Source organism: Ischnura elegans, chromosome 2 (genome assembly GCF_921293095.1).
Source record: "Ischnura elegans chromosome 2, ioIscEleg1.1, whole genome shotgun sequence".
Lineage (NCBI taxonomy): Eukaryota > Metazoa > Arthropoda > Insecta > Odonata > Coenagrionidae > Ischnura > Ischnura elegans.
The window spans coordinates 63541358-63556152 of record NC_060247.1 but is presented as its reverse complement, the minus strand read 5'-3'; the positions used below and the strand labels follow the sequence as shown (position 1 = coordinate 63556152).

General features: G+C 34.3%; 2 protein-coding genes across 2 annotated transcripts in view; one reads left to right on the top strand and one right to left on the bottom strand.

Annotated features, from left to right (window-relative positions):
* LOC124153846 (P protein-like) overlaps positions 1 to 14795 on the bottom strand; it is a 108688-nt gene that overhangs the window by 79029 nt on the left and 14864 nt on the right. The window lies entirely within an intron of this gene.
* The window catches only part of LOC124153845, an 80764-nt gene that overhangs the window by 63465 nt on the left and 2504 nt on the right, over positions 1 to 14795 (top strand). The window contains exons 4-8 of the mRNA XM_046527222.1: positions 5081 to 5386; positions 7528 to 7823; positions 9356 to 9533; positions 10420 to 10707; positions 12092 to 12215. Coding sequence (XP_046383178.1) covers positions 5081 to 5386; positions 7528 to 7823; positions 9356 to 9533; positions 10420 to 10707; positions 12092 to 12215 — 1192 coding nt within the window. The remainder of the gene's footprint in view (positions 1 to 5080; positions 5387 to 7527; positions 7824 to 9355; positions 9534 to 10419; positions 10708 to 12091; positions 12216 to 14795) is intronic.

Here is a 14795-nt window from a genome sequence, read left to right as displayed (position 1 = left end):
ATATTTGAATTTAAATTATCTACTTTTTGTTAAAAATATTTAACTGACAAACTAATGAATTCAATATATCTATTTTATCTCCACTCTTTCCATTCTCTAAGACCAACTCCCTACCCGTAATGCTCCTTAATCCTGCTTTTTGCTGGTTGAGACTCTTTTTCCCCTTTGATTTCTTCTTATCTTTTTTATTGTTTTATGCCCTTTTCCTTTTTCCCAACTCAGCCAGCCGAGACCCTTTATTGTCACTTTTTTATCCTTTCTTCACTTCACCTTCCACCTATTTTTTCCCAGTTCCTCAACAGAGTGGAATGTAGGTGTTGTCACTAAAAAGGCGCCACTCACCTGAATTGCATTTGGGTATGTGCTTTTTCATTTTTAGGCTGTTGCATGGAGATCTCCGTGGATGTACAATGAATGTTTGTCCTCTCTATGTTCCATTTATGTATTCAAGCCTGTGTCTCATCCATAGTGTTGGCATTACTGTTTTGTTCGATGTTTTTATTGCATCGTGAATTTGTGGTTATCCATTTATTCCTTTTGCTTAAGTTTCTCTGTAGTCTTTGTATTTCAATCTCTTTTTTTACTTTATTATAGTAATTTTATAATTTAAGTAGTGATAGGCTGTTTTAGCTCTCCATTGTTGTGTTTATTTATGACTAAATTAACTTGTGTGTATTATTTGGCTGAAAAGGTTCACTGAATTGATATCATCATCAAAGCTAACGTATGTGCAAATTGCAAAACAATTCTGTTATATGTATCTTTCTGAATCTACTCCAGGTCTATCTGATTAGGCAAACTCAGTTGTTATGTATTCATTGAAATCTGAGGAACTGGACCTTGTGTTACATATTTTACTATTATCATAATTTTTCAAAGATAGAGGAAAATATTTATCATTTTACCAAATATCGTGGACTCTACAAAAAACTAATTTTCCTAGATTTTCCAAACTAGTTACAGCCGAAAAATGTCTCTCCATGCATAAATTCCAGGATCAGAAGTTAGAACTTTATGATTTAATATTTCAATTATGGTAAATATCCAAAATGATGTTAATGCTCATGAAAATATGAATTTCTGCATCTTATTATGTATGTATGTAGTACATACCTATTATACCATTAAGGGGAAGTAAAATATTCTACATCGGTCATAGTGAATCACGCTAGCTCTAATTTCAAGTTAAAGTTTATTTGTCATGCAGTTGTGGCCTATCTTTCACACAATGGCAATGCACATTTATTCCAGAGAAGCTAAAGAATTACCCAATGTCATGTGATTTTAACTGCCCTTCAAGCCCACTTTGGTGATGGAAGACTCAGAAGTAAACATAGTTTCTTTTGTGAAATTGGTTTTTAGTAAAAGGTGGATTAATGCTAAATAAAATGCCTCGCTTATTTGAAATGAGACTATTTTTGTGATCAAAAGTAGCACTTTGATGTAAAACCCAAATGACTGAGTCCATGTGTATCAAGTGACTAATCAGTTTTAAGAATACCACCTCAATAAATCATTTTCTGCCTTGTGACTCTGTCCAATCAGAAAAGATTGCAAGCCTACAAGATTACATCTGGCTCGTTGATGTTAGCTGCCCCTCCCTTCTGTATTCATATGAGTTGAGGCATTCTAAATTTGTGGCAAATATAAAAGGAAGTGTGGGCAGGGGATCCAGGATTGTTTTCTGAGGTGCACAAGGCAAACGATCTTCACTTACTTGAGATTAAAAGCAAAAAACAACAATTACTGTTCGAATGTTCTATTTATTTTTACATGGAAGATATGAAATCAAATTATCGAGGCTCTGTAATACACGAAAACAATATGAATGTAATTATAGCAGTTTAAAAAATTCTGTCTAATATCTAGGTGTATGATTTGGGGGCACGTGCCCCTCGCCCCCCCCCTAAATCTGCCTCTGACTGTGGGCAGCCTAGCTTTAGTATTTTTTGATGATGAACGATTTGGATTTGAAGACCTCATTGTCATCTTGTTGAATAATGAGCCTGAAATTTTTAAATCTTAGTTTTTGTGATCTGTGTATGTCAGAGAGGCTGCAGAACTATGCCAACATCTTTTTTGAGATCATTTGCTGCCGATGAAGGTAGAAGTGACTGTTGAATTGGAAGCATAAATAGTGCGCATAATTTTTACTGGGTATTGCATCATTATTCAGTTAACAGTTATAACTGCAATATACATATGTATGCTCGCAAGATATGCAACGTGCTTAATGTACCTAATATTGTTTGAAAATGATGGGTAATAATAGGTGGATTTAATGATGAAATTTGTTTTAACCTTTTGTTAACATTTGTCAAAATACATTAAGCTATTCACTTTTCAGTTAGCGTTGAATCAAGTTATGTAGATAATTTTATTGCTTGCTTTGCAGTGATCCTTTTATCTAGTGGAATTTTTATGTAAAACTTGTAATGTATCTTTCAGAAGCTTTTGAATTTCATCTTATTATAATAATGTTATAATAATAATAATTTGTTAGTGAATTTAATTATTGAAGAATGCCATTTGTCTCCATTAGTTGGAATAGAAACCCTGAAAGCATTTTTTATTGAATAATTAAGTTACTTTGGTTGTAGTTTTTGAAAACTATCTATTCATGAGCATGGATTTTTGAGCATAATGTTAGTTCAGTAGTCAGGATGAATTAAACAGATCCTATTAATTTTTTAAATTTATGTGTGGTAAATGGAAATTTATTTCCACCTTCTCTAGTGTAATATTTTATAAACTTGAATGAAATCTTTGTAAAAGGTGGGTTTAGGGGTTTCAAGATCTGGGCTAGTATCAAATGTATTTTACAGAAAGCAAGTCTAGTTTATTGATTTGGTTGAATGATGCATCCATGAATGTTTTTAATTGATAGAAAATGTCTTTTCAAACTGCATATTAGTATATTTTTTAAGGTTAAATTGGAGTGATATTCTTGTCTGTTATTTGAAATTATGTAAAGGATACGAAGTTTCTCTTGCTCTTCACAATTCTAGCATTAATGATGGATATCAGGTAATTGATGGAAACTTGGAATGCCCTCTCTTATGCTCTGGATTTTCCTTGTTATTAAACAGATGTTAACTTGGATGGAGGAGCTTGTAAAAGGCAAATGGGCTTTCTGTCTGGGCAGTTAATATTCAGTTTGAGGACTCCTTTGAGGGAATTTGAGTTCATGTCCTCCAAAAATTGACAATTGACTAAATTTTTAGTCAAGTAGGCTTTTAAATTACTCATTTAAATGTGCTTTTTATTTCTGAGCAGTGAATCAGGAACTATGCATTCTGATCAATGAGGTCTTTTTCTTCATTATTATGAATAAGTATCTAATTCCCTTTCCTGCTACTTGCTATTGTGATGTGCTTTCATATCTGCTAGCATTAAATGTCATCTTCATGCTGTTGAAAATTGTTAAGAGTAAGGTCTTGTTTTTCTGTATGTTAGTTGTCTTGTGATTTTTTGTGTGCAAATTTTTAATGAATACGATTGTTGATGTGCAAGTGTAATTTGATTGTTATTACACTGTGTGAGCTTCATCTAAATTTGATGAATCCCTGGTTTTTAATCAAGGACTCATACTTTGGATTCCTGTTTTATTGGTGTGCAAGTTTATTGGTGTTAGAATTGAAATGATTACTGATTCATGTGATATATTTAATGCTTTCATTACGATTGTTGTATGTTGTAAGTTTTTACTATGGAGTTTAGTGCAATATGGTTGATTAATTAACTATGGGTACAGCATTAATAATTATTAGTTTCTGAAGTTATTTAATTATTTATTTTCTAAAAAAGGAGGCAATTAATATGCTTGAGAAAATATTATAAGGCAACACAAAAATACACCAGAAAGAATGACGAGACTAAAAAAATCAAAAATAAGGCACTAGGAACAATTATTGAAACTATGTTTTTTCATGGCAAACTCAATATATCACAGCATTATGTGTGAATTCTTTGTATATTTGCTTTCATTCCCCCTTGGAAATGCCTGTCATTAAATTTCTCCCAGGACTCTTCTTGTGACATATTTTATTCTAAGTTGGTTCCGCTTATTTAGTGGTTATCTGCTTTCAGAGGAGTAGACCCCTTGCATTTGTATTCCTCTTGCTTAAGACTAGACTTCAGTATTTGACCTTTGAACGCTGAAAGCAGTTGTGCCAATCAAGCTCAAATTAGTCAGATGCAATGTTTTCAATGGATGCACCCTAAGAAGATAGTTGTTGGACCTTGAATAATCATTTAACTTCATATTGATTTATTTTTTATTTTTAAATTTTATTTGTCAGTTTTTCATAGGTTAGTTATTAGTTAGTGTATGGGTATTTTGAAGCTTCGTTAGCCCTTCTCTGCTAAAAAGGAAAAAAAATGTTGCTATTCTGTAAAGAATATAATTTTTCAAGTACATATGCCAGTTTTTCATGAGATTGTCCTGATAGTAAGGAGAGATTGTCTTTTTGTGAAGAAATTATAAAATGAAATAGTATATCATTCTTGAAGATTACTTTGAATCGGCTGCCTTATATGGTAGAGTAATTTTAAATTAATCCATATTTTACTTGATTAATATTTACGTTTTACTTTTTTTGCATAATATTGTGAAAGTAGAGAATTGTGGGGAGATAAAATCAATCATTTCATTCAAATAAAATCATTTAAAAAATAAATCATTGAGAGTATAATTTTGTGGCGAAAGTGTTACCTATTTATTTCCTTGAGCATCAAAAGCACACATGTGAGTCAAAATGCTCTACTGTTGCTTTGTTGATTTTAAGTAAAATTTTAAATGATTTATCAATGGGGAGAGTCTTTTCTCAATGCCCATTCTCAAGTTCTCTTCTTTAGATATCTTCAACTTATAGCGTAAAGTCTTCAACCAATATTTGGTATAGCACGGAGCACTCCGTAAATACTCTCATTTTTCATTTTTGTTTTGAATTCAGACTAAACATTAATAATATTTTTGGTGAAAATGTGGAAGCTATAATGAATTGAATTGTAGCTTTAGTTAAAGCTGTGAAAATATCATGACCTTCTCTAATCAATGATTTATTCATATTTTATGCAGGTTTTAGTCCCTCCATGGATCGAACACCTCTGTTTCCCTGATGCTACCGATTGGCCTGCAGCCAATGCTCTATCAAGTTCAAAAGGGAACATTGCCGATGATCTGAAGAAGAAGGATTCTAAGGGGGATGATGAAATGACGGACTCAGTTTGCAGGGGATGCACTTATTCATTGGTCATCACGGGAGCTGATGGCAACCGGAGATTTGGCTATTGTCGGCGTGTTTTGCCGGAAGGGGGTAGTCTATGTCTCCCACTCAACTATTGCCTCATCAGCCCATTTCGAGCCAATGGTTTCTATTTTAAGGTGTGCATTGAGTGAGGATAATGAGGAGATAAAGTGAGATTAACATTTAGATTGGTTTGGGAATATTAATCTTTTCTGTTGTTACATATTTATTTTTCCTTATCATTTGCCATTTTGATTTTCAAGTACTCGAGTTGATATATGTATTTCTTAATGCTTTTTTATGCAAGGCTAGGAGGTAATTAAATAACATAAAGCACTTTTGTAAATGTATTTCAAAATTCATCGCGTATATCAGTGAATTGTTTTGAATCATGAGGGAATGCATGATTCAATTCAGTTCTCCATTAGCGCCTGCTGTGATTATAAAATTATTGCATGCCTGATTGAAAATAAAGAGATGCAGCTTGTAGATGTGCTAATTTATGCTATGAGCAGAATTGGCTTTAAGGCTGTTTTACATGGTACACGGTATTGCGCAATCTGACGTAAGTGCGAAGGCGCAATCAAAATTGCGTCATGTAAAGAGGTGAATTGCTAGAACACATGCGAGAATGTGTGGATGGGAGACAGAAAAATAGCCTGTTCTAATTTGGTTCATGCATTCATGCTATTCCACGCCATTTAAGAAATTAATGCAGCTCTAACCTGCGCAATTCTGTGCCCCATGTGAAACGGCCTTTAGAAACAGCATGCTTGCATTCTTTGGTTGCATCTTATTTTAAGGAATCATTTCTTACTTTGGTATAAAGGATTTGGCATTGAAATTCATTTAAATTTCATCCTCAAGGTGTTTATCAATCTGGCAAAATTGAAAATCCTTTTTACCTCAATACATATCTACCTTCTATACCCCTCTATTCTTTCCGATGATACAGTTTCTATCTAGGTTTACTCCATAGTTAATCTGGTATTTTTCCAGTGGATGGTGGAAATTAAAGATTTTTGGGGTTATATGTGGTTGAATATTTGATTACTGTTGCCAAAGAGATATAAACATTAAAATTCACTAAATCTGCTGCCATCAGTATCTTTGACACCAAATCATTTCTTGTTTCTACAGTATGCTGATTTCTCATGGCACCATTTTAGTTTGTTTCTTGGTGTTCTTTACATAATTTCTGGCTTCCAGAAGCCCGTACCCGAGGAAACCAAGAAGCATGTTCTTGTGTGAAAGCCTTGATATTTCTGAATGAATTAGCCAGTTATAGCAGCCATTGGAAAAAAAGATACTATGGAAATCCCTGGAAGATTTGATTTTTTTATTATTTATAGACTACTATGTCTTTGGTTCTATATAATTATTGCATACATAAATCTTCCCTGGGACATTAAATAAGGGTTTTGAGTTTTAGGGACTACATATATTAATCATAGTTTGAGGGTCCAAGAAAATTTCAGACCAACTTTTTGATACAGCTCGGGCTATAGATCTATCTTTCCAGCACAGTTCATCAAAATAACTAAATTATGTATCTAGCAGCTTATGGTCATACCAGAAATTCTTTACTATGTTGTAGAGCCTCAATTATCTGTTGTTTGATTAACTGTACCTTGGATTTTCCTCCAATCAATTCCCTAGCCAACTTCCCTGCACTCTCCCCTATTCTTCCTTTCATATCCTCATGTATTCTCCATCATCTGCCCTTCTTCACCTGAAAACAGCTATTTTATAAACGGAAAGGGTGAAAAAGATGCAGAGAAAGCATAACAATTAAACCTCAAAGTAAAATATGCTGCAAAAATGATCAAGAATTAACTATCCATACCTTTTGATTATACATTCAGGATTTCCTTTTCTATTGTGATGAATGATTAAAGCTCTGTTGTACTTAACGTGCATGGTGAATGAAGTAGTTACATAGTTTTTTAAAAGAAATTTACATGAAAATTTACTTTATGGTTATAAAATTTTTATCAGTATCCAATTTTGGTTCCAAAAGGGAAAAGGCTATAATTTTCAATTTCTTGTGCATTTCATTTGACTCACAATTCTGAGTAGCAAGGCACTAGAATTTGGAAACAATAATGAACAATGAAATAGAGACTTAGAAACGGTACCTTACTTTGGTGGTTAATTGATGTGTTTTACATAAATTATTCCTATTATTTGTAAAATTCCATAATGAAGTCATTTTTTCCATAAAAGTAATAATTTTCCAAGTTGATAAAGTTTTGTAATGTAAACTCTATATTTAAAGGTCTTAGCTGAGTTGGAGTCACGGCATGGTTTACCGGAGGCAGAGAAGACAGCTTTTTTGCAAGAGTTGTACTCTTGTCCCTTGCCGGGGCCTGGTCAGATTCCATGCCCATCAGTGTCGTCATCACCCTCTCCACCATCAGCATTTTTAGCATCACTTAGGAGGCCGTTTGATACGCGCCTAGAAGAAAGAGATGTCATGGAGCTTTTCTGCTCTTTGGAGGTTGCAGTATTTCTTGATCTATTTGCATCACTTTTGTTGGAAAGGAAGGTGATTTTAACCAGCTCATCACTGAGGTATGTTTTTCTTCGTATCCATTCAACTTTTTCCTTGGATGTCAAAGGGAATATGTACTCTCTTGGGTGATTGTTTCCAGTGGTTCATTATTGATTTGGGTATTCTGCTGGTTAAGGTTGGTTTTGATTAGTGTTTTGCAAATCTCTCCATACTCTCCCCCCTCCTCTAATTAAACATTCCTTTTATATTCCTGGTAAGTCCTCTTTAATTCTATCTATAAATCATATTCTGGTCTTCCACCTTACCCACGTACTTAACAGTCTTCCCTCCAATTCTGCTTTTATCACTTGGTGCTTGCTCTATCAAGCCCTATCTCGCTCCAAACCCACATCTCGAATGCCTTCAGCAGTAAATCTATAAATTTTTCCATTGGTGCTTCAAGAAGCTATGAATCTGATTTTTTTTTTAATATGAATTATGTCTAGTAATTGTGCTATAAATTCCATAACACATTGTGCACATGCACAATACCTATTTAGCGGCAGAGCTTTCCCTTGGAAATTTTTATCATGTCAAATGGGAAATTAGGTATGTGAATGCTTTTGAGAACGTCTGAATTTGTGAACATGAAATTTAATATGCTTTTATTCTATTCAGTCAGTATGCTTTTTCTAATTTTTATGCTTTAAATTCATCAAGTATTGTAGCCATATGATGTATTCAGTGAATTCCTATGTTCCAATGTGATGACAAGTTTATACTATGTACCACTTCTAAAGTTTTTAATATGTGGTATATAAATGCATTTTTATGGTATTATCTTATTTTAATTGTTTGTGAATAACATAAGCTTTTAATTACATTCATTTTTACTATTTTTTTATTAGTTTATTACTTTGGAATGATGACATCATTCAGTTATACTTCATCTTCTTTTAAGTTATGTAATTCATCGGTGGGTTCTTGAAAATTGAACTGAGTAATATTTTAAGACATATTCTAAGCTAAAGAAATTATGTTGAACAGAAAACTATAGGTAATTTTTCAACATTTGCCTTAACTTCAATATTGTCATCATCAATGTTCGGTTTCTAAGGTTCATGTGTGAGAATTGTTGTGTCATATACTGGTGAATGAAATGCAGTTTTAAACTTAAATAATTTAATGTGACAACTAGATTTCATACACTATAATTTTGAGTCTGGTAAGCTCAGTACTATTCACTCAATTGTTACTCTTCCATCCCTCACCACAAAAATACCCATTCCTTTCTAAAAGTTTTCTCCATCTCACCCCACTGGTCCCTTCTGTAGTACATATTGCAATGCATAAAACAGCTTACAGGGCACAACAAAGTTACAGTGTGTCAAAACTAGTTACCTCATTAAATTGTTATAAAAATAGCTAAATTTTATTTCATTATCAAATCAAGGAATGCCATAATAAACTAAATGTATATTAAGTATGTTTTCTGAAATCATTGTTTGCTTACTGGCATTGTAAATTGAAATCAGTCTCTTCATGTTAGCTATTACACTGTCTTCTGGCTTTCGTTGAATTACAATTTAAGGTTTAACATTTTATTTTACAGCAAGCTGTCATCATGCATTGAAGCCTTGCAATCTGTCCTGTATCCATTCTCCTGGCAGCACACTTTTATTCCTGTTTTGCCGGCTCCTATGCTGGACATATGCCATGCACCTACACCTTACATAATTGGTGTTCTGAAAGGATGTAATGGACAAATCCCAAGTATTACTCTTGATGAGGTTAGTACATTGGAGTAATTAATAGAGTTTGGCATGTGTTGAGATTGAGCATCGTGATTTCTTGCCAGCATTTACAGGATTCAAGTTGGCAGCCATTTGATGTTCCCTATTGAATGCTACTCAAAATCAAAATGTGTATTTTCAGCTCATTTTAAAAAGATGCCAACCATTGTCATTACCTTTTTGCCTGTATTAGTGGTTGGTTAGATTGAACGTATGTTGTATTTGGTATTCAGTGAAACAAGAGGGAATATTTATGTTTATGAAAAGAAACTTTTTCAGCTCTCAGTATTCGTTGAGGAGTGACTTATGTGCAGAATATGGCTCATATATTTAGAACAGTAGAGTGCTGTTTGTTTTCCAATGTTATATAAAAATATTATCTATTACATACATATTTTTGTGAGATGTGCTATTATTTCTTTTGTGAACAATGCAAAATATTCTTGTGCATTTACACAGATTTTATCACCCAATTTATCCTGGTATTATTTAATTAATCAGCTTAATGTTATATCAGAAAATGTTATAGCCAACTAGGAATGTTGAATTTAATCTACACATTAAAGTTGTCTGCTAATGAACTGCCATTTTAAGATTTTCAGCCATACATGTTAAGAAAGTTATTGTAATGAAATATTGGTTAGCTTTTGATGGCTGTTTATTTTTTGGTGGTGTTTTCTGATTTAGTATCTTAGACTTGAAATTGAGAAAGCCTATGAGGTAAACTACAAAATATTGTTCTAAATTGAACCAAGTGTACAGAAAACCCATGAAGAAGAGTCAATTTTTTATCATTGGACTTTTTGTTAGTGTCTACTGTGTCCTTTTTATGAATAAGTTTTTGATCTAACTCTTCAGAGTGATATTTTTTATTTGATTTCAGGGGATTATGGTGGATTTGGATACATCACATTGCATTCAAAGAGTTGGCGATGAGGGAAGCATTCTTCCAGCACGAATTAAAAGGGTCTTGCAGGCAGCTCTCCGATTGGTTACTGGATTAACGCCCCTACCTGAATCTAATGCCGGCAAAAATAGCTCTGGTTCAGATGGAGCATCCCCTGTTCGGAATGTCCTCGTAGCGGAAGCATTCTTAAGGATGTTTCTGATGGTCGTCGGCCACTATCCCAACCACATATCTGTTCAACAGGATGGTCGGAAGGTTTTTATGGTAAATAATTTAATACCATTATACTTTGGTAGCATAATTATTTTCTTTCATTATCTAAGTATTATTGGATAGTATGTGTGAGTGAGTGATGGAAATTTGTGTGTAATTGACTACAGTGAGTCCTCGTTCTACGTCACCCCATTTAACGTCATTTCGCGATAACGTCACGAAAATTTTGAGATAGTCATTTGTTTATCGTACCTTTGCTTCGCGATAACGTCAAATCTTTTAAATTTTGTGCAAGAAAAAAGATGAAGCGGCAGGCATTGCAGGTTGTTCGTTTATACAAAGTGTAAAACAGTGTGTTTATTGTTAATTGCGATTACGGTTTTAGCAAATTTTCTGGAAAATGAATTCTTAGGTAGGTGCGCAAGGTTTTACTTGACATAATGGTTTTCAGGAACCTAAAAAGTGATTTTGAGGCATTTTTCCGTGTAGAACTCAGAGTTTTTTATTGTCACTTTTTTCACCGTGTTCACAATAATTTTGGTTCCTGTAACTGCAACGATGTTTCAGCGATGATGATGCCCAGGCGATGCTTGCCCGGGCAACCACAGTAGTGAAGCCGAAAAGCAAATGCAGGAAGATACAAAAATGGAAAAGGATTTATGTCACTGCTACTATTGTCGTCGATGAAGACAGAAACTCTTATTTATGCCATAGTTTGGCATTCCCATCGTAAAAAATGCCCCAGTTATTATATGCTAAAATTTTTTCGCGTAGGAATTGTGAAGTCTAGGAGCCTATATTCACTTTTTACATTGTTTCTTATGGGATATTATGTTTTGATTGACGTCATTTTGTTTATCGTCACATTTTTCAGGAACGGTAAGTGACGTTAAAAGAGGACTCACTGCATTTAGATTGTATAAGGTTATCCATTAAATGACTAATTGAAGATAAGATTTTACAGCCAGTAAGCTAGTTGTGGTCTGAGTTTAATTTTTTGAATACAAATGTTTTGTTACATGAAAAATTAGCAATCATCTTTATGTAATGGTTTTTTATTCTGTTATTTTATGCGTATTGGTCAAAATTTTAGTTTATCTGCTTTTTTAAATAGTTACTTTAACTTTAGACTGAAAGATTCCTCATGAGTGGACGATCTCTGGAAGGATCCACTAAAAAACTATGAAAGGCATGATTGCGTTTTGACATTGTTGCATTGTTACATTTGACAATGATGTAACAATAATCGAAACCCATTACATTTTTAACAATTTTTATGGAAACCAGCTAAGGATCTTTCACTCATGGTGATTCAGTTTCACCATATCTCCTCTAAAACAACAACTTTTACCATGAATTTCTATGTAACAATGATTATAGAGTAACTAATGGTAAACATAATCCGATTATTTGCTGATTTCCATCTTGTTTTCAGAGGGAATCATTCATTAAAGCAATGCCATTCCATGGGGTCCAAATGTTTCTGGAGTGGTTTACAGAAACAGCCATGTTTTCAGCATTCATTCATTCTCGTTTAGAGGGACGCCCTGAATCAGGAGGTAATTATATTATGTTTAAAACTGCATGTGGAGCTGTTACTACGATTTTAATATTTTAATTAATGAATCTTTATTGAGCCTCAGATGGCTGCTTAAACTATGTGCATGTGTACTCAAATACAGTAAACTTTTGATTATACGAAGCAGGATATTACAAAATTTTCAATAATACGCAGTGAAATTGTGGTCCGGGTGAAAAGCCAGTGGTAAATGCATGGCACTTTTTGATAATGCGAAGTTTTGAAAATATGAAATGTTTTGAAATTACAAACATCGAGCTCATTCCCCAGGACCAAGTGGAATTTGTTTATATGAACGTTGGCGAAAATTTGTCAACAGAACTGGTTATGCCTGCGTAAGTAGCTAAAAAATCAGCGCTTCCAACTGTGGTCCATCAAAAGTGTGAATTTGTAAATGATTGTACAACTTTGGAGGGAAAGGGATTGCCTAAAAACTTACTGTGGGAATCATGGAGAAGTAGGAGTTCTGTAAAAATATTATGGCTGATGCAATACCCTTATTTACGTCCCTATCCGTAAACATTGTGTCGACAATACTTTGTGCATAGTTTAACATCTGAAGAAGGTGCGGGGTATTTCTTACACTCCTACTTCAACCCTACGTAATTAAATCATACCAAAAAAATATTTCAAGTCCACAAAATTGCTCAAATTTCAACATTCTTGTGGTTAAATAAGCGACCTCACGATTCCACTGATCAACAGTTGGAAATATGAGGAAGGAAGAGTATTAAGCCACTCAGTCAGAGAGGAAATATTCTTCATTTTAAAGTTTCTTTTTAGAGACAATGTTACATATTGGATGGGGAAAGGTTGGGGAAAATACTGCAGTTGTCAACGGCGAGAGGTGGGGAGTGGTAGTAAGGATATCACCGATGGTATAATACTTAATACATGAGCCCATATTGAGGGTAAAATGGCTCCTCTATTGCCAATTTGAACGGGGATTTGATGATTCCATGCTTTAGGTTTTTGTGTTCGCACCTTGCTATCTATCCACGAGGGAGGCGGCGCCTGGCTATCTTTTGTCGTGGTAGCACTGAATCGTATGGTATAGGGTTGAACTAAATTCATGAGAAATTATGCGAAGGGTTTCAGTTGGTGCCTAGCGAGTGTCTAAGCGACAAATAGTGGAGAAGAAGCAGTGGCCGGGACTAGACATGACAGCAGTGACAACAAAGATGAAAGTGTAGAGGAGTATCTTAAATATTGGGCTCTATATTCCACCAAATTATTTTGCAGGCTACTCGTGATGAAGAGGCACTTCCAACTCTAACCATGAAATTTCTTCTAGCACTCCGCACCATTCCCCCATTCCGAGAGATCGTTCTTTCCAAAACCTTTGTTTACTCTCTCCTATGGCCTTTTGCTGATTTTCCTGGCACCCAACTTACGTATCACATGCTCCCCTTCCCTAGCATTTCTCCCCCTCCCTCCGGCGATGGAGTTTGTGTGCCTTGTAAAAAAAAAGGCCCCCAAATGGAGTCTCAGGCAAGGCTGAGGGCCCTTTACCCACCCCTCTTCCTTTCCGCCTTTCTTCTGCACCTCTCATTATCATCCCCCCACTTCCTCGACCAGGTAATACTAATCCCACTCCCTTTGAATGTTTTGTGGCTTTGGAGAAGGACATGGATCATCTCTCTGGCAACACAGACATGTTTCCAACTGGAGATAGGCTGGAGAAGTATTTTCCATCATCGGGGAAATGAAGAAGATTAACTTCACTATTCATATTCATTTTATACTGTCTACGACATGTGTTCAATCATTTCTTGGCATACTTTTCGGCTGTCTTAGGTCCTGTAGGACTTGGTAGATTACCATTCCCTCCCATTCCTTTCATCTGTTGTCGTTTAGGCCGCCTGCCGTTAAAATTTCGTAGGTGTTGGAAACAAATATCTATTTGTGCATTGATAATAGTTGCTATTTGCTGCCTACCACAATTTTCTAAGTAAGATTAAATTTGTATACAAAAATTTACAATTCACTATTTGATTATGTTTTCTAAAATGGACAGGAATTTCTTTGCTGCTAAGATCGCTAATATTAACTATAAAGAATGGGAAGTTTAAGGTTGTATGATTTGTTAACGATCTTTCACAGCATTTAATCATTAATGAGAAGCATTTTTTTCAATTCTAGCATAAATAACCACCAAATATATTAAAAGAGGCCATTAAAGACAAAAAATTGTGGTGGGAACAAAAGCAAATATTTTCTGCGACTTATTAAAAAGGTTTGAAATTATGAAATTCGATATTACTACGTGTCAATTTCCCAGTCTTGCTGACTTTTTATAATCTAGAGTTTACTGTACTATTTTCACTTCGCATTATGATAATTTATTTTAATATATGGTGGATAGGCTTTACTATGGATTCTTATTTAAGTCTTCATTTTAGGAATTGTGATGGATATTTGTAAATTTAAAATTTTGCCAATTTTTGGCAAACTCAGATTGTCTGTCATTGAGCATGATAGTAGATTCACTTTATGGAGTGATGTCATTGTGGAATGGCATGATTCGGTAAGATTCCACTAAGGATGTGTGTGATTTTCC